General features: G+C 27.7%; 2 protein-coding genes across 3 annotated transcripts; both read left to right on the top strand.

The window, feature by feature from the left end:
• Positions 1–5277: 5277 nt before the first annotated feature.
• LOC113865442 (non-cyanogenic beta-glucosidase-like) lies at positions 5278–11496 on the top strand. Its single transcript, XM_027499990.1, has 13 exons — positions 5278–5497; positions 6737–6806; positions 7552–7610; positions 8102–8177; positions 8284–8361; positions 8468–8555; positions 8660–8906; positions 9536–9654; positions 10185–10402; positions 10658–10689; positions 10783–10885; positions 11111–11219; positions 11325–11496. Exons 1-13 carry the CDS (start codon positions 5288–5290, stop codon positions 11494–11496), a joined length of 1581 nt encoding a protein of 526 aa, XP_027355791.1. The 5' UTR covers positions 5278–5287.
• A 2195-nt stretch (positions 11497–13691) lies between these two features.
• On the top strand, positions 13692–18524 carry LOC113865248 (cyanogenic beta-glucosidase-like). Of its 2 annotated transcripts, none has more exons than XM_027499681.1 (13): positions 13692–14111; positions 14211–14280; positions 14922–14980; positions 15075–15150; positions 15248–15325; positions 15424–15511; positions 15640–15895; positions 16142–16257; positions 16749–16966; positions 17109–17140; positions 17269–17371; positions 17472–17580; positions 18227–18524. In XM_027499681.1, exons 1-13 carry the CDS (start codon positions 13950–13952, stop codon positions 18396–18398), a joined length of 1539 nt encoding a protein of 512 aa, XP_027355482.1. In that variant the 5' UTR covers positions 13692–13949; the 3' UTR covers positions 18399–18524. The 2 variants fall into 2 exon arrangements, with proteins under 2 accessions (XP_027355482.1, XP_027355483.1); XM_027499682.1 differs by having other exon boundaries at positions 15096–15150; positions 18227–18523.
• Positions 18525–18825: the final 301 nt, after the last annotated feature.

The raw sequence follows: 18825 nt of genomic DNA, 5'->3' as shown, positions 1-18825 counted from the left end.
AGAGGAGTTAGACACAGAAAAAAAAATTAGAAGTTTGAATATAGAAGTAGAGAAAAGAGTATTAAAATAGAAAATGAAAGTTAAGAAAAAAGACATAAAAAGAGTAAAAAAAATTTCTTAAACAATGGTACCACACAAATTTTATTTTTATGTATTATGCAAATATTATTAAATAAAGAATTAATTAAAATATATTATATGATTATTTAAGATTTGAATAAAGTTTAAAAATAAATATTGTAATATAATTAAAAAGATAATTTTCAATTTAAAAAATTATCTACTTTTTATTATGTTAGAATAACACTTTTAGTTTTAACTTAATTCAAAATAATGGATTTAAATTCAGTTGTGACAGAATCAACATTTATTTTTATTTTTGTTTAAATAAAGATAGACTCACTTAAAAAAAATGAAAAAATTGTTACTTTCTCGTGAAAGGAATGAGAGAGGGCTCGACATGAGAAGAAAAAAGAACTAGAAATGGGTGAAGATGGTGAAAGAAAAAAGGAAGATGAGTATAAAGGTGAAGATAAAGGTGAAGAGAGGAAAAGAAAACTTAGACATAAGTGAAAAAGAGTAAGCTCGATAAAGAAGAGAGAAATTTGATATGAGAGGAGGAGGAAAGAGAACTAAAGGTTAAAAAAAAAAGGTGCAAAATTTATTTATGTGTATTTTTTTTTCTCTATCTTAGTTTAAATGAGTTTATTTTTTCTTAAGTAAAAATAAATTTAAATGTTCAGTTTTTGCCATCATTAGAATGGATGTAGATTCCACATATGGTAGTTTTATAATGAAAGGAATATTTTTTTTATGTATATTTAATGACATATGATAAACACTTATTTATAATATTCTTTATTTTTTATAAAGTACATTTAATTAAATTATGTAACCTGAAAAAATGTTAAATTTTATTTATTTTTTAAAGATTTTGTCAACTTCTGCCCTTAAAACTGAGTTTAAATATTTATAAATAGAAAGTTTTTATAAAAAAATACATAATTATTATATTAAAACTATAAAAGTATAATAAATACTTTTTTTAATAAAATTTTATTATTATTAGCTGTTTATTTTCAACTCTAAAGACTGAGATTAATAATTTTTTTATATTTTTAGATATCATGACATAATACTTTTATCTTTATATAATATTATTTAAATTGATTTTATTATTAAAAATTATGTTAAATTTCAGTGAAAATCATGGAGAGAGGTGCCACTTAAACGTAAGTTAAAAAAATTGTAAAGAAAAATAAATATTATCTTTGGATCTCTTATAATGAACAGTATTCTTTAGTTTAGTTTTAATGAATCAAACATAACAAAGTTATTGGATTATCTTCATTTGATTGTCTTTTCAATATTCCATGCAAGGAAACAAAGTATTACAAATAATTGTGGACTGAATAATAGCTTAGCTAAAGAAAAGGTGGATGTAACTTTGTGCACTGTTTTGAACTTTTGATAATCTCTGAGCCAGAGTAATCAACTCAACTGAGATATTGACCATAAAACTCGATTGTTTCTTGAGAAAACAAAACACTGGTAGATGTCGTGGGAGCCACTGCACCAGCATGGATGATACTCTTGTGATGAGGACTGTGATGTCTTCGTTGTATTTTTGGCGCATGCTCTGTATGGATCTAATTTGAACCTCAAATAATTGCCTTTTCTTTTCAACCTCTAAATAATTGAATTCATCATTAACTTACATTGTCTGTTATTATTATTATTGTTATTATTATTATTATTATCGTTTATCTTTACATTTTAAAAATTTCTAATTTTCTCTCTTTAAATAATTTTTTTATTTTATTCTCTACTGTTTTAATCCCTAATGTTAATCTGGTTTATTAAGATATTGTCATGTGTAATTTTTTTATTCTATCACATCAGCGTTATAACTTAAAAAGAAAAAATTATAAAAAGGTAAAGGTTAAAATAAAAAAATATTTTTAAAAATAAAATAAAAATTCATTGACATATCAGAATTAAAAGTATATTTATTGTTACTATAACATAGACATACATCGAAATGATCGAATGAGTGAATATATTGTTTCTACGATAAAAAGAATTAATTTTGTCTTTTTAATTATTTAAGAAAATTAGATTTTATATCTTGTATGATGTATGAGTTTACAATACATTTAATATTTTAATTTATATATCCAGTATTTATATTATATTATTAATATTATTGAATAATTGTTATTTATGTTAAATAGTATTAACGGAAATTTCAGAGAAAAATAAAATTTTTATTTAGCAACAAAACTTTTATCTCATATTATTTATTTATTAAGAATATTAAATATATAATAATAAAAAGTTAAAAACATACAAACAAGTAAAACTAATAAGACAACGAAGCAAAGTGTCTGTTATGATACTTTTAAATTTAAAGAAAAATTAAATATTCTTTTTATAGTGAGGATTTGTGATTTTTTAATATTTTAAAAATTAAAAAATGTGTATATTTTTTTAAATAAACTAATTAATTTTATTATTAATAGATAAAAAATTATAATTATTCATTGTTACAGAGTATAAAATACTTTTTATGCCTTTAATTTATTTTTTTACCAATTAAAGATAGCGCATTTATTCGATTATCCTCGTTTTATTTCTAATTTTTAACACAAATCATATTTGGACAAAATCAATAGAGCTGGCAAATGAAAAGTACTGTCATTATTAACATTGTCCTCGGTTCGTGATCAATTGTTCCCACCGTCTGTCGAATATTTTTTCTTTCTTAAAACATAATTCCGACAAAAAAATAGTCGAAAAAAATTATATAAATGAAATTGAAAAATGAAAATTTATTAAAAGAAACTTGGGAATATCCCGTTTTCTAAAATAAAACTGGCTTTTTTTTTTCTTTTTTTTTTTATCAAAGGCAATCTTGTTAACAACGAGAAGGAAAGAATGAACATTACTGTTCTAATTTTGAATAGCAGTAGTTAGTCCACTAATGAGGTTAAATAACGTTTGGATTAAAGCAAATAACGTTCGATAAAAACACCGTTAAATAATAACTAACCATTGCATAATTTTGCTTTCTTCTATTTTTAATAGTTAATCCACTGTTTGGAAAAAAACAAAAATTTCTAAGTTACAGAGGTTCTTATCAAAACTTTTGTGGTAAAAAAATATATTATGTTTTTTCTTTAAGGAAAAATATATGACCAATAATATAGCATATCTTTTAACTAAAATCAAAGAACTTTAGGTTTTCCATACGTTGATAGACCATGTATAGACTTTTGAAAAATGTCCAAGTTCTAAAATCTTATAAAAGAAGCTACTTTTTGAAGAGTTTTTAAGGGTTTGGAGAAGAGTCTTTCTGTGCCTAAAAGACTACATCTCAACTAGTTTTTGGAGCATCATGAAGAGAGACTCATTATTTATCGAGAAGATGACTACATTTTGAATAGTTTTGAAGGGTCATGAGATGTCAAAAAGAAGATGACTTTTCGATGAGTTTCTGAAGATTTTTAAGCCTTTAGAATGAAGAAAGCCAAAATTAGTCAAAAAATAGGAATTGATAGAAATTATTTTAAGTTCACGAAACTAAATGTACTCTCATATGTCTCCTATAATTGGTCAAAAAATTAAAACTAACAAGAAAATTATTATAAGTCCATGAAACTGAATAAACTCCTAGATTTCTTTCAGAATTGGTCAAAAAAATAAGCATGAGATTGAATGAACTTCCAGATTTCTTCCAAAATTGGTCAAAAAATAGAAATTATTCTAAGTTCACAAAATTAAATAAGCTCCCAGATCTTCCTTAGAATTGATCGAAAAATAGAATTCGATGAAAAAATTATTCTAAGTTCACGAGACTGAATGTGATTCTAATTTCTTTTTAGAATTAGTCAAAAATAAAGGATGTCAGAAAAATTATTCTAAGTTTACGAGAGTTTTCAACAATTTTTCTCACAATTATCAAAATATAACAAAAAATTTATTCTAAGGCCAAGATACAAAGTGGAGTCCAAGAGGTAAGAAAATATGACAAACAATCACAAAGCTCAAACAAAGTTTAAAACGGTTACCACTAATTAAAGGTCATAGACACGAAGAAAAGATTGTAGGCATGAATAAATGATCGTAGGTAACAACAGTTATTGGGAAGTCACAATCATCAACGATCATAAGCAGTTATAGATAATGAATAGCAGCGATTGAAGACAATCACGCATAAAAAACAGTTATTAGAAAGTACCCATGAAAAAAGAAAGATGATTAAAAAGCATTGCTTATAAATATTACAAAATTTCACATTGCCTATATAAATATTATGAAGCTTTATTTCTAAATTTCATTAAATAAAAATGTTCTTTTGCTATCTCTGTTAGTCAGAATCGTATTACAAGAAAGAACAAACATTCTCAAACCTCATTTTTCAACTTTAATATATAGAAATAAGTTTTTTTAAAACTATTTTCGTTAGAAATAGCTAGTTAAATATAATTTTTAATGATTTTTTTTTTCATGTATGAATATCGAATGTTCAAAATAAGCTTGTTAAACAAACGTGAGAGATAGAATATACTGTACAAGTTTCCTTGAGAAATGATCATGTAATAATTTATAAAATATAATATAGAGTCAAAATAAATTGTGATTAAAATATTACACCAATCAAGACATCAGCTACTTTATCCTTTATTGCATCATCATACTTTAGAAGAATGGACCCTAGTATTAAATGTGTTTTTGAATGCATAAAGTTAACCTTGGTTTTTAAGCTTAAATTTTAAATAATAATAATAATAATAATAATAATAATAATAATAATAATAATAATTTTTAGGTGTTCACTACAATACTCCATAAATATAAAAAATTATTCTATACTTTTATTAGATTAATAATTATAATTTTTTAAAGATTAGAAGTTATTAAATCATTTTTAATTAAATTACTAGTTTTAGTATCTATTAATAAAAAATTAAGTATAAAAATTATTTCACATAAAACAATAAATACTAAACTCTCTCAATTATAAAAAGTAATGTAAATTTTATTAATTTTTTATTATAATAATAAAAGTTATAAACGAGAGATGTTAGATTAATTTAAACTGATAAGAAAAGAATATAAAAAAAGAAGAAGAAATGATAATATTTGAATTGGTGAGATTGGAGTCCGAATCTCGCATGTACCTGAGACGTGAAAATGATTGTCCTTGTCTTACTATTATGATTGAAAGGAGCACATGCAGTGGGGTAGCAATGGTCTATAAAATGAATGGCAAGGATCATTACTGATGTGCAGTGAAGAGCACAGCACTCTGACACACTTAGTTATGGCATTCAAGGGCCATTTCCTTCTTCCCATTCTTCCTTTTCTCATCGTTTTCTCATTCACAGTCACAGATTCACTTCCATTTTCGCCTCTTCTTGATGCCACTGCTTCGCTCAACCGTAGCAGTTTCCCTCATGGCTTCATCTTTGGGGCAGGATCCTCAGCCTATCAGGTCTCTCTCTCTTCATCAATATATATATATATATATATATATATATATATATATTCACACGTAACTCTTCCTATCTTACATAACACATTTTGTTGCCCACAAACCAAGCCTACCAAGAAAAGTTGCTTCATAATTTTGAGACCCCTCTTTACATGCTCTATATCATTAATTTCTAGTTATGTATATCAAAATGGCTTAAATATATCTTTTATGTTGAAATAAGTGTAAATAAAGTCTCACATAATGTGAGACAGAGATAAATTAAAGGTAGATAAAGAGATAAACCTGTATATTCATTATTTTAAGATTTTGAATTGAAGGTGTTTTATAAGAAAGACTTTCTTTTCCTTACTTTCCTTCCCAACATTTTAAAAATTGGTGTGTTTGGATAGTACTGAGACAGGAGAGAAAACAGTACGGATTTTTATTTATTTATTTATTTTTCTGTTGGGATCCTGTAAGACATTAGAAAAATACAGGATACAAATCTTTCTGTAGGTCCCATTACAAAATATTCCTTTTTTCCTTTTTTAATTTAGAAGAATGTGAATAAGGAAGGAAAAAGGAAGGGAGCATGGGAGTTTTATGGAAGGGAGGGTTTTTTTCTTTTATATTTTAAAATATTAATATAATTATAATATGAAAAATTATATAAAAATTTTTAATAAAAAATTATGATAAAAAATAAAATTTAAATATTAATTTAATTCTTTATGTTTATTATTAATATGATTTAATAATTGTCTTTTGCTGTCATTTTAATTTATCTAAGCAAGAAGGAAATATTATTATTATTATTATTATTATTATTATTACTCATCTAAAAACAAATTTTTTTTATTTCATTTATTGTCATTCTTTTTTTTTTCCAAACGGAACTTCATGGACGGATCCATAGTTAATAAATGGAGAAAAGTTAAATAATTTTAAAAATATTTTTAATACATTACACATATTTTAAATTTAGCTAAAATATAAAAAATAATCACATTATTATGTATTTTAATTTTTTTATTTCATTTAGTGGTTCATATCTAATCTAAGTCTTATTTGTATGAGAACTCACCCTTGCCCCCCTATAAATCCATCCTTGTTTCAATTGTTTTAAAAAATTTCTAATTAATTGAAAAAGCAAATTTTATTTTCTTTAATGAGTTATTTCATATATTTTAAGTGTAAGAATGAGTTTTCTTTCTGCATAATCCCGTTATTACATGGTTTTTGTTGTGCATTATGTAGTTCGAAGGTGCTGCAAATGAAGGTGGTAGAGGACCAAGTATATGGGATACCTTTACCCATAATCATCCAGGTATCTCTCTCTCTCTGTCTATGGGAATACCAGATGCATATATTATTTTTCAAAAATTACATATTCTATGCTAAGCATTATTTGTTAAGTAAAACTATAAATTAAAAAACGAGCTATTATGGTAATATACATCACACAAATTTACAGTTAAATGTTAAATTGCAATTTGCAAGGATGGTTGCAAAAGTCGTATATAAAAGGAGGACAAAAAATTTTAACCCAAAAATAAAAGGAGGACAAAAAATTTTAACCCAAAAATAAAAGGAGGACGTGACTTCTACAAATTTAAAAATCATGAGATTTAATGAATTCTCTTGTTCATGTGATAATTGCTAAGTTATATTCAAATTTTATACTTCTCTTTTTATTAAACATCAAATAATATTTATTCTTCTTTATTTACATCATAGCTTGCTGAGCTCTTGCTCTCAAAACTGAACTTTATTTTTAAGAATCTGATCAAAACTATTCAAGCTACTAGTTTATTTAAATTTAGATAGTTGACCGCTACTTAATTAATGAGTTCATAGTTATTTTAAAATTGTAGAGGAAATTATGAAAGTAAATTATTTAGATCAAAATACATTATTATTATTATTATAATTATTATTATTTATTAATATGGTATATTAAAATATAAAATTAAAATCAAATTGAGTTTGAAAAAGGCTTAAAAATTGAGGTTGGTTTTTGATATTAAATTGTGTAATGTATTATTTACACTTAAGCATGTATGATTTGACAGAAAAGGTAAGGGATGGAACCACTGGAGACGTGGCCGTTGATCAATATCACCACTACAAGGTATTGTTTGCTCCAATATATTACCAAACAAAGACATGCATATATCGATAGACACATGGTATGAAAGCACTAAAAATAACCTTAAAAACATTTTAAATTACTTAAAAAAAGTAAACATTAAATGATTTTTTTTTGTTTTTAATAAAAAGTATTTTAGACTTTGTTATGTATTTATGACACACTATAAACAATCCCAATAATAAAAGTGATTGTAAGTCCCTTTTCTATTTTAAAATAAACTTGTTTATTGCCCATGCCTTTTTTCGTGCAATCTGCTTGCATTTTTAAAATACAGTTATAGAGAATTGTGCTCAAATTATCAATTGAAAAATCAATAATTAGCAACGAAATTCATCTATCAAGTGATTTCAACTAAATTAGAACTAAACTAAGTATTTATTAGACTTCTTACAGTACGTAGTTTTCACAGCATTTCATTTTGATTTTCTGTGCAAAATAATAGTGTATATGTTGTTGTCAATATGTTATAGGAAGATGTTGGGATTATGAAGGATATGAATTTTGATTCATACAGATTCTCAATCTCTTGGCCTAGAATATTGCCAAGTAAGTTTGATCAATGACCATCCAAGACTCATTTTTATCTGGTTGGATGTTTTGTGTCAATAATTTTACTCTCTTTTTTTAATTATTATTAATTGTGTATCAACAGAAGGAAAGCTAAGTGGGGGTATCAATCAAGAAGGAATCAAGTATTACAACAACCTCATCAACGAGCTATTAGCTAATGGTTACAACTCACAATACAAACCCTATTTTTTACACTTTACATTTTAGTATTTTATTTATCAAATTGTTGATAACAAAAATGTTACATGTCCTCGAATTAATTATAGGTATACAACCATTTGTGACTCTTTTTCATTGGGACCTTCCTCAAGCTTTGGACGATGAATATGGTGGTTTCTTAAGTTCTCGTGTAGTGTAAGTGTCCATTTTATACTTTAGCTTATTAATTAATGTTTACCTAGCAAATTCAAAATGTAGATATGATTGTAATTTCTTGAACTTCCATGTTAATTTTTCAGAGATGATTTTCGAGACTATGTGGATATCTGCTTCAAGGAATTTGGAGATAGGGTGAAGCTTTGGGTTACTTTGAATGAGCCATGGTTATTCAGCCAAGGTGGCTATGCAGTGGGGAATACAGCACCGGGTCGATGTTCCGATCCACAATGCCTTGGTGGTAATTCTGGGACAGAACCTTATATCGTTGCACACAATCAACTTCTTGCTCATGCAGAAGCTGTTCATGTTTATAAGACTAAATATCAGGTTCGTTATTTTGTTAACTTTTGATGATAACCCTTTAATATTTGTTACATTTGAACATTAAGGCTCGGTTTAATGTACACAGTAGAATAGGAAATAATATGAAACGAGAGTTGAATAAGAATGGAATAAAAGCAAGATAAAATTTATATTAGAGAAAAGAATAGGACAAGTCCATATAACTAATTAATTTATTATGTTAAATTGGTTAACTAAACATTGAAAATAAGGTAAAATAGAGAAATTTTATCTGGTTATTCAGTTTTGTCTACTAAACATATCCTAATTGTTCTGTGGTATGCATGCAACACTTCAGGTGCAAGTAGAGACAGAATTAACTTGTAAAATACTCAAAAGTAAACCTTAAACTACCGAACTTATTTAAAAGAGTAAAAACTAAAAAAAATCAAATTTAATATTGTGATTCTATTCAATTTTTGGTTCTTATTGAATGATTTTTTCAAATCATACTAAACTGTAAACACTTCTTTGAACAAGTTTAGGTAAACTTCTCAGTTAATAATAAAAATAAATTTTTTTGTATAAAAGAAAAATAATTTATACACCCCAGTTATGAAGAAAATAGATTGACATGTTTAAAATATTGATTATTTTAAAAATAATGAATACAGGCACAACAGAAGGGAAAGATAGGAATAACATTAGTAAGTAACTGGTACATGCCACTCGCAGAGAACAGCACATCCGATGAAAAGGCTGCCAAACGGGCGCTTGACTTTCAGTATGGATGGTAAGTGCTCCTCTTTCTATCATCAAATAAATAGAATAACAACACTCACAAATATAAAAATATCAGTATTATTCAAAATAGACATTGTCATTGCTTCTCATTAAACGGTTTCCAACCACATTCATCAAGCTTACAGGGCCTTTGGGCATTACTTATTTTGTGTGGTCCTTCATTTGTTGATAGGAATCTTGGTGAAGGTTTTTATTGGCTGGGCCTGTTTTTGACCACCAGCACTAGATTAAGAAATGCCAAAGCCACTAGCCATTGTCCCATGTTTGAGATTTTTAGACATGTTAATTATGAGAAGTTATTAAGAGTATCTCTAGGGGTGTTACTATGTTAATTTGAGTTGCTTAAATTTTATTTTTATAATTTTTATATGAATTCTCTAGAGATACACCATTTCTTTTACATTTTACAATTTAAATAACTAATTTCTCTAATCATAAAACTCTAATCACAGAGCTCATGGTCACGGACCAAAGAGGTACATAAAGATTATTGATTTGTAATTTGTTTGATTGTTGAAGGTTTATGGAACCATTAACAACAGGGGACTATTCTACAAACATGCGAGCCCTGGTGGGAAGTCGATTGCCCAAGTTCTCTAAATGGCAAGCCACGCAAGTGAATGGTTCATATGATTTTATTGGCATAAACTATTACTCCTCTAATTATGTTAATGGTTTACCTCGCCAAAGCAACGCCAGACCCAGTTACATGACAGATTCTCTCACCAATACTTCATGTAAGGACTATCCATCTATTTATCTATTACCCATATTCATATTTTCAATCTAAGCTCAATTCAAAAATATAGAGAATGATTGAGTTATAAATTTAAGTAATTTATTTGTTTAAAATGTTTTAAGCAATTTAAATTTGAGATTCTCTTACTTGTGTAGTTTTTATTTGATAATACACATTTTTTTATGACGTGTGTTAGGTAATACGTACATATGTTAAATCTGATAATGATTTGTCTTTATTTTTGCAATTGCAGATGAACGCAATGGGAGACCCTTAGGTCTAAGGGTACGTGCGTGCCACCTAAAATCGTTGTTGTGTTCCAAGTTGAATCCGTTTGATAAAATATTATAACAAATATCTGTTTATAATTATATGCAGGCTGCTTCAACTTGGATGTACTTTTGGCCAAGGGGACTTCGCGACCTTTTGATATATACAAAACACAAATACAACAATCCTGTGATTTACATCACTGAAAATGGTAAATACGCACGCATTCATTTTTCATGAATGCTACTGAAATTTAAATTCAGACAAAAAAGAATGAGAATGTATATTGAACAAATATATCGTATAAATCCATAGTATATTGACATAATTCATGACAAAATGTGTAATTTTTGTAAGTGATAAACACTTGATCAAGGCTTAAAATAATATGTATTATTACATTTTGTATTGTAGACCTCATTAATTTAACTTGCAGGTATGAATGAATTCAATGATCCAACCCTTTCCGTGGAAGAAGCTCTTATGGATATTTACAGAATTGATTACTACTATCGCCATTTCTATTATCTTCGAGAAGCAATTAAGTAAGTGTTGTTGTATATCTCCAAAAGAGCTTGTCATTATTTTATGATATATACACAAAATATGAGTTTTGAAACTATTGGCTTGATTTGAATAAAAATATATAGGGCTGGCGTGAACGTGAGGGGATATTTTGCATGGTCATTTTTGGACGATTATGAATTTTTTGCTGGCTACACTGTTCGCTTTGGATTGAACTACATAGATTACAAGGATGGGTTGAAAAGGTATCCCAAGCTTTCTGCTCTATGGTACAAGAACTTTCTCAAAAGGAATTAGAACTAAGCTCAACTGTGTTTAGTTCATTCCAAGTGCAAGTTGTAATAACAAGTGCCTTGTAACAACTGCCATAAATAAAAGTATGATGCTTCATGTATCATTTTGATTATCAGAGAAGTTCGAATAAAGACGCAATTTCGGTTTCAATAATTAGAGTTTTTATTCAAAATAAGTAATGATATATTCAAGTATGGTTGGTCATAGTATATAAATATACCATGACTCATAATTCGAATTTTGGAAGCATCATTCTAAGATATTTAACTATTTATTTTCCTTTGCTATTATACAATTCAAAGTCACGTTATACCTTTGTCATATTATCGTTAATTATTACATAAAATCTATGGTGAAGAGCTTAACTTTAACAATTAAGAATGTGTGAGGATTGAATCTAAAATAATTAAAATTGTAAAAAAATTAATTTCTAATTTTAAATATTTACATTCCATCCTTGCACGTTTTTACAATTTTAATTTTGATTCTTTTAATATAAATGTTTTTTTGTTTATACTTTATTCTTTAAACATTTATATTAACATATATGTGTACCTTAAATTTTTAAACATGAGATTTGTTAATACATTCTAACTTTTTGTTAGAAACAATATATACTAGAATTGTACACTAAAATTTTAAGGAAAAAAATATATTTTATTTGAAGGAGATTTAAGTCAACTTATTTTAAATGAAAAAAATTAAAATTAGAAACAAAAGAAAAGAAATAGGTCTCTGGCATTTCATTTGTCTCTGGTGCTCACCTGTACTTCTCATAGACTGTTGTTTAATACCAGAAAAAAATATTAATTTAGAAGTGAAAAAAAATAAAACCCACATAATTTTATAATTTTTAATAAATTTTAATTAATAAAATATATTATAAAAATATATTAAATAATTTCTTACTAACATTATTCATCTAACTTTTGTATCAATTTTTGGTGCATTGGTCTTTACTTTTGCTTTACATTTTTGAATCACTATTCAAACTACCCTGTTTTGAGCTACTTCTAATAACATTAAGAAAAACACAAATAAGAATAAACAAGAAATCGAATAAAAAGCAAATAAAGTAATAAGAAAGTGAAATCAAACTGAAGTTTCGAACAAAAACGTATACAAAGTTTAAATAAATGTGAAACATTTTAAAAAAAATGTTAATAATAAGAAATAATATTGAAGGCAATTTAAGAATGTTTAAAACTCTGTGTTGCACCGTTAAGTGTTAATTATCTAATACTATAACTAGGTTAAATGTTATGTTAGACTGAGGTGCATAGGGATTTAAGATACTGAGAAGATTTATAATAATAAATAATGAGCAATTATATAAATAGATTTAGATATTAATTTTAATTTAAATATTAAGATAATTAAATTATAGGCATTTATTATTTGTATATTAGTAAAAAAAAAATTTATTTAATGTAAAATTTTTTCGATCATACTTGAGTTCAATTTATAGATTGGTCTCACTTACCTGTATTAGATTTACTTTTCTAACTTATTTTTTCTTTTAATTTTTCAACATATTTTTTAATTTCATTATTTTTTTTTCCTACTAAACAATGTAGGCACTCTGCCACTTTCTTATCCTACTTCTTCTGAATACGTTTGTATACATGGGCTTGTATGCGCGCACACTTGAAACAAAGTTTGTACATATCACATTAGTAAAAAGTGATTATATATTACAAATATTAAAAATTAAACCATATTATAAAAAAAAATAAAAATAGAAACTAAAAAAATATTCAACAAAAAATGAACTTTAAAGCTATATTCTTAATAAAAATTCTTAGTCAGGTTTAAATTAAAATAATAAATGCATCGAATTTAATATGATTTTATGCATAAATCTATATTGAAGAAAAAAATGCGTATTACTAATATTATTCAAAAGCCTTCGAAGGTTGCTGTTTTATTCCTGGATTAATATTATTCAAAAGTAAATGTGTATTACTTTTATATTTTAAAACCCTAAAATTAACATTAACAAAATCAATATTTAATTTAATAAAAACCTAATAAATTTAGTTAAGATATTAGTTAAAAAAATAAAAAATAAAAATATGAATAAGTATTGCCATTATACTTTTCTCCTAATTCTCAAAGTAATCGTAATATAATTAAAAAGAACCATAGATGGTTAAAAGAAAAAAGAAAGTGTAGTCACTGATGACATTGGACAATCATTGATTGGTATTTGGTAGTGGAAACTCTGATTCAAGTTGCTGAGAGAAGTTCGAAATTCGAACGCGTCAAAAAGTGATCTTCGCCTTATCCATGTTTTCGGATCGAAACAAAACGGAACGAAGATCTTCATAATAAAAATTTCCCGAAATAAACGACAAGCACTCTTTTTTTACTCCAATTGACAATAAAACTAGATAATGCGAAGCGATAAGTGATAGAGCACAATCACTTACCTTAACTGTATTTCGTCAATTATAATGATGGCCTTGAGTTTCAACATGTTTCCGCTGTTTTTCGTTTTCTCTCATTTTGTGACCTTGTCCATCGCCGTTACTCATTCCCAGGTTGTCGTTTCGTATCTCAACCGAAGCAGTTTCCCGCAGGGCTTTATTTTCGGGACAGCATCCTCAGCATACCAGGTTACATTTTATATCTTATTATTATTAATTTGAACTATCTTTTAATTTGGTTATTGTTCTTAATATCAGTTTAGGGGTTCATGTTTTTTGAATTTATAGTATGAAGGTGCTGCTAGGGAAGGTGGAAGAGGACCAAGTATATGGGATACCTTCACTCATAAGTACCCTGGTATCTCTCTTTCTCTCTTGTTGGAGGAAGAAGAACTTTGTCAAAAGATATATGTAATTTAAAAAAAATATATTGTTTTTAAAATTTAAGTATATAAAAATAGTTATTTTTATTAAAATATAATAAACATTTTTTAATGAAATCTTATCCTTACTAATTGTTTAAATTTAATATTTTTCTCTAAATTTTTAAAGATTAATATTTATATACATATTTTTTTATCTATTTGTATGCATATGTTTTAAAAATATTCTCGGAAATAAAAAAATAACCTTTAATTGTTCATGAACGATTTTCCAATAAAATAGTATGTGTTTTATTATTCTAGGTTCTTTGCCTTGAATAGCAGAGTTGGAAGAGGTACCCTCTTTCTGTATGTGAGATCCTGCAAGTTCTCTTCACTTTTGTGCAACTTAGTAGCTTTCCTCATATGATATATTTAGTGATGGATCATGTTCAAGGATCACTTTGAGCATAAAGTAGCTTCTGTTAGATTGCTTCTGCACTATATATTTTGGGTCTATGGATGCAACTTTGGCATATGTTAGCGTGGATCAAATGAGCTATGTCGTGTGATTCAACTATAAATTACTTAGTTACATGTATACTTTCTACTTATTTATCAACAAAATGGCATGCAGAAAAAATAAAAGATGGAGGTAATGGAGATATAGCCGACGACTCATATCATCGGTATAAGGTATGGTCCAAATTGTGGTATTAGTAGGCAATTTTTATACAAATATATAAAAAGACATGAGTTAAGTCATGATAGACTGGTACACATATTTTAGGAAGATATTGGAATAATGAAGAACATGAATTTGGATGCTTATAGATTCTCCGTTTCTTGGTCTCGAGTTCTACCAAGTAAGTAAAAATTTTTGTTGATATTCCAGCTCGGATAATTGTTTTCTTTGTTGGTGTTTCATTGTAACCATTATCAATTCCTTACCAATGTTTGCAGAAGGAAAGCTTAGTGCAGGTGTAAACCATGAAGGAATAAAGTATTACAACAACCTTATCAACGAGTTAATGGCTAATGGTCACAATGCATTAATATTTATTTATTTAGCTATTACGTTGCATTGGTATCATATCCATACGATTGTCAATTATACATAATCATTGTGAATAATGCAGGTCTGCAACCATATGTGACCATTTTTCATTGGGATGTTCCCCAAGCCTTAGAGGATGAGTATGGCGGTTTTTTAAGCCCTCACATTGTGTGAGTGACACCAATTTCCACCTTAAATGTGTGTGTGTGTTGTGTGGGTGTGTGTGTGTGAATATTGAGAAGTTTTTAGGAAGTCTAGTTTTAACTCATAAACATACAAAATTCATATGAACATGCAGAGATGATTTTAGAGACTACGCTGAACTTTGCTTCAAGGAATTTGGTGATAGGGTGAAACATTGGATTACTTTGAATGAACCAAGGAGTGTGAGCAAGAATGGCTACGCAAATGGCAGGTTTGCACCAGGTCGATGTTCTGATTGGTTAAAACGGAATTGCACAGGCGGTGATTCAGGAACAGAACCATATTTGACTTCTCATTATCAGCTTCTTGCTCATGCTGCTGCTGCCAAACTGTATAAGACCAAGTACCAGGTTTTCTATATTCTTGAAATTTTCTTTTCTAAATAAAAAAAAAAAAAGCTTTTAAAACTCTGCAATAAATGTGTATGTCCTGAAATTTAATTAACATTTGCATGAGAGTTGGAACTTTTTTAAAGGAGTCGAAGAGTAGAGCCACGCATAATTTCTTTTGGGGAAGAACCATGCTTTATTTTCCTATGAACTAATCGAATGCTGTTATTAATTAAATAACCAAAACAATTGAACATGTGTATGCAGGCATCTCAAAACGGTTTAATTGGGATTACCTTGAATTCTGACTGGTATGTGCCAATCTCTGAAAAGAAATCAGATTATGATGCTGCACGACGAGGCCTTGACTTCATGTTTGGATGGTAAAGGTTATACTCAACTATTCATTTCTTAAAGGGAAGGAATACTGACAGAAATATAATATTAATTTTTGAAAATATGATCATGGCGTGATTATTGGTATACCACTCCATTTAGTATGAAGACTGTGGAACAAATGAACAATATTATATATCTGTGCAGTTATGTGATCTAAATGTGACTGTAAGTATCCCCCATTTGATCGCTATTAGTAGATGATACCTCTTAGATTGGTGCGAGGATGCTCTTTTTATATGGAGTGATTTGTGTGTTTTATACGAACTATATGTCTTCTCAGAAACCTGTATAAAATTGAAGGTAAATTACGTATGAATTCAATTGATTCCACTTGAACTAAAAAGAAACACAATAAAGTCTAACCAGCTGGATCCAAATGTAGTGAGTGATGTGCCATATGTTCAAGGTTTTTTGAAATTAAAAGTGTTTCAGCATATCTTGTTGATAGCATCTGCAATTTTGCATTTTGGGTTAGGTACATGGATCCGCTCACAAAAGGTGAGTATCCCAAAAGCATGCAATCTCTGGTGGGAAACCGGTTACCAAAGTTCTCCAAAGAAGAAGCCAAGCAACTTAAGGGGTCGTTTGATTTTCTGGGCCTAAACTACTACTCATCCTCATATGCTGCCTATGCACCTCATCAACATGGTGCTAGACCAGCCCTACAAACTGATGGTCTTGTGAATTTTACAAGTAATTATCAAGTTTTTATATGTCTGCACTAGTTTCCTTATCTCTAAAGATTAGCCTAACATAATTGAAAGCAAACTTACTGTAGTTACTGTGAATTATACATGAATTCATGAAAGCATGGTTTTTTATTTTTCAATGACAGATCAGCATGATGGCAAGCCCCTTGGTCCAATGGTATGTGTTTCATCATTTCATTGACAGTTACATACATATCAATGCATTTCATTTGTACTTTTTTATTACTACAAAAGATTATGTGGAAAACATTAAGCGAACGCTATTTATAATATAATTATATGCAGGCTGCTTCTGATTGGTTATGCATTTATCCACGAGGATTTCGACAACTATTGCTTTTCATCAAGAAGTATTACAACAACCCCGTAATTTACATTACTGAAAATGGTAATACATCAGCCATACTATTTTCTTCTTTTCTCAGATATATTATATGCATCACTGATATCAACAAAGCTAATGAAAATGTAACAAAATTGTTTGATAGGTTATGATGAATACAGCGATCCAACACTATCACTTGAAGAAAGCCTTATAGATACTTACAGGGTTGATTACTTATATCGTCATCTTTATTATCTTGAAACTGCAATCAAGTAAGTAATGGTTTGTCATAAGAGCCTCTAAACCTCTTTCTATGTATTGATTTGTTTTATGCATTCACTGTAATACTATTCCTATGTTTGTGCTTCATATTTTCTACATTTACCTGTTATGGGAAAAGGGGAGAAAAGGAAGGTGAGTGTTAAAAGAGAAATAAACTTCTCTTCTAACGTCACTCACTCTTAATCTCACACGAGAGTTAAAGAGGAAAACTCTAATGAAATTGTATTATTCATAATCTTCTTTGATTACATTTGGGTCTTATTTATAACTCATATTTCTTAACAACTAAATCTATCATTATTTTCTAATAACTAATCTAATCTTATCTTTTAATAACTCTTCTAATAACTAATCTAATCTTATCTTTTAATAACTAACATACCCTTATCTTCTCCTAATTCACTTATAACAGTGAGTTTTTCTCCCTTTTCATTAAAAATAATTAAGGTCTTGCTGACAAGTGCTTCTAGAGCACTGGTTAAGAAATTAAAAATTAAATTTTTTTTATCAAAAATTACATTAGACTGCATTGAAAATTATAGAAGTTACATACAATATTAATTTTTAATTGCTTAAGTAATGGAACTGGAGACACATTTTTGGTTAATTCTTTTGTTTTTGTTGACTTTTATGAAGGGATGGTGTGAATGTGAAGGGATATTTTGTATGGTCGTTGCTGGATAACTTGGAATGGGACTCAGGCTATACCGTGCGATTCGGATTGGTCTTTGTGGATTTCAAAGATGGCTTGAAAAGATATCCCAAACTCTCCGCACATTGGTTCAAAAACTTTCTCAGTAAATCATAATTAGACATATATGTTCAGCATGATAGTGTGTTTCAAAAAGTGTTAGAGAATGCACTGTTAGCGTACTTTTTAACGTATTTTTTACTATTGATTAGTATCAGAGAAACATAAGAAAGAGTGAGCTTTACTTAATTTTTTTTATAATTTTTAATAAACTTTAATTAATGATAAAAATTGTTTATAAATAGTGTGATACTGGTAAGTAGTATTACTCTGTTCTCATCACATATGGAGAAGTAGCAACAACAATCTTCGGTACTCATCACATACAAGAGGCATAGGATTAGAATTTATTATGTATTAATTAATTATTTTCAGTTATAGTTGTATCAGTTATATGTTTGAATTAGTATACAATGTGTGCTATTAGTAAGGAGACAATTCTTAAGTAGTTATTTATTTCTGATGTAAGTTTGAATATTTAAAG

Source organism: Abrus precatorius, unplaced genomic scaffold, assembly GCF_003935025.1.
Source record: "Abrus precatorius isolate BTA unplaced genomic scaffold, Abrus_2018 Scaffold4, whole genome shotgun sequence".
Classification (NCBI taxonomy): Eukaryota; Viridiplantae; Streptophyta; class Magnoliopsida; order Fabales; family Fabaceae; genus Abrus; species Abrus precatorius.
Note: the sequence above shows the minus strand (reverse complement) of the source record. Positions and strands in the feature narration are given on the sequence as shown.

Excerpts from the sequence above, each read along its gene's own strand:
- LOC113865248 (XM_027499681.1), top strand. The coding sequence starts at position 13,950 with ATGATGGCCTTGAGTTTCAACATGTTTCCGCTGTTTTTCGTTTTCTCT. Across the intron at positions 14,112-14,210 it reads CAGCATCCTCAGCATACCAG|TATGAAGGTGCTGCTAGGGA; the intron begins GTTACATTTTAT and ends TTGAATTTATAG. Across the intron at positions 14,981-15,074 it reads ACTCATATCATCGGTATAAG|GAAGATATTGGAATAATGAA; the intron begins GTATGGTCCAAA and ends CACATATTTTAG.
- LOC113865442 (XM_027499990.1), top strand. The coding sequence starts at position 5,288 with ATGTGCAGTGAAGAGCACAGCACTCTGACACACTTAGTTATGGCATTC. Across the intron at positions 10,403-10,657 it reads TTCTCTCACCAATACTTCAT|ATGAACGCAATGGGAGACCC; the intron begins GTAAGGACTATC and ends TTGCAATTGCAG. Across the intron at positions 10,886-11,110 it reads GATTTACATCACTGAAAATG|GTATGAATGAATTCAATGAT; the intron begins GTAAATACGCAC and ends TTTAACTTGCAG.